The sequence below is a fragment of the Sinocyclocheilus rhinocerous genome, unplaced genomic scaffold (genome assembly GCF_001515625.1).
Source record: "Sinocyclocheilus rhinocerous isolate Xijiao unplaced genomic scaffold, SAMN03320098_v1.1 scaffold2145, whole genome shotgun sequence".
Lineage (NCBI taxonomy): Eukaryota > Metazoa > Chordata > Actinopteri > Cypriniformes > Cyprinidae > Sinocyclocheilus > Sinocyclocheilus rhinocerous.
In genome coordinates, this window is record NW_015670983.1 from 881206 (window position 1) to 882808 (window position 1603).

General features: G+C 29.5%; 1 protein-coding gene across 1 annotated transcript in view; it reads right to left on the bottom strand.

The window, feature by feature from the left end:
* The window catches only part of LOC107734607 (Ral GTPase activating protein non-catalytic subunit beta), a 38680-nt gene that overhangs the window by 4354 nt on the left and 32723 nt on the right, over positions 1–1603 (bottom strand). The window contains 2 exon segments of the mRNA XM_016546604.1: positions 385–497; positions 617–775. Coding sequence (XP_016402090.1) covers positions 385–497; positions 617–775 — 272 coding nt within the window.

Consider the following 1603-nt stretch of genomic DNA (forward strand, 5'->3'; position numbering starts at 1 on the left):
TACACCTAGGATGGCTTGAGGATGAGTAAATCATGGGGTAATTTTCATTATTGGGTGAACTAGCCCTTTAAATTAAAATTAGAAATGTTGCCATGGCAAATTAAATAATTTACACAAAACAAAAATACTAAAACTAAAATAAAAATGAATTAAAAGAAAAAAAAAAGAAAAAGAAAAAAAAAAGCACATAACAAAATTACTAAAATTTAAAATTAAAATGAAAACTGAAAATTTTAAATTAAAATATTTATAACTAAAAATAATAAATTATTAATAAATAAATCAATATGGTATATAATGGTATGTAAATAATACTAAATTAACACTTAAATAAACACATCAGAAGTGTACTGTTTATTCTCATTAGAAATGTTGCCTTTGAACACACTCCCCGTCCATCCCGGATGCTGTCTGACCTCCACCGGCCATCCCAGAGACAACAGCAGCTCCAGAAAGTGTGGCTGTACGTTTGCTGACGACTCCACGTTCCTCAAGATCTACACACACAAGCTCAGTATTAATAAAGCTGATCTCTGCTCACCTGTGACTGCACATCAGCTGCACTCTAGCCGTGTTCAGTGTGCACATTCCCAGCAGGACACTAAAGAGGATTCACCTCTTGGCTGCTCTTCTGTCCAGCTTTCATGTAGAAGATAAACACGGTGTCACACGGCCGGGACGGTAACAGGTCCAGGTAGCCGATGTCGTCGAAAAAGCCCGGCACGGATGAGTCCAGAGCGATGAGGTGAGGAGGCAGTCGACTGTTTCCAGGCTCCTGAGACAAAACACACAAAGCACCAGCTAGATTTAGCTCAATGTTTTTTCCTGCCATTAATACAGATAAAAAAACATTATTACTGAGAAAAAAAATCTACTTGAAGTTCAACTGTAAAATGAATTCAGTATGAATGACAATGAAGACACTGAAACTATTTTTAAATGCTTAAAATGTAAAACTCTGAGAGGAAAAAAAAAAAAAATGCAATAAAAAATAAAATAGACAGTAAAATTAATAATATAATATTTTTAACTCACAAATGCAGTGTGATATTGTGATATAGCTTAAAATACTTTTATAATAATTTTTTATAATTAATTTAACATATTATTGTGCAAAATATGCACTCCAGTCCACACTTACCTTCACCTGACAAAACAAAAAAACAGTGTATGTGTAAGGATCCACTAGCTATAAACATTTAATAAAATGTATTTCTCAGTGTAACTTGGTGAGGCTTGTCTGCAGTTATTTTTTTTATGAAATAAAAGAAAAAAATAAAAGAAAAAAATTTAATAAAATCACAAACGATGTGATAGTAAAACAATTTTTGTATAATACATTTTTTAATTTACATTATAAATTAAGCTAATTAATATAATTTAAATTAAAAATATAAAAATTAAAGTGAATTCAAAATATAAAAAACAGTAATAGTATATAAATAATACTAAATTAACAAAAAATGCATTACATATCCTCATTCAGATAGGAAATGTGTGTGTTTTATATAAAATATACAAACGCTGTGTGATATTGTTTAAAAATATGTTTATAATAAAAATTTGTATTTACTTATTGTTGTTTTTTTTTTTTTTGTAGCTT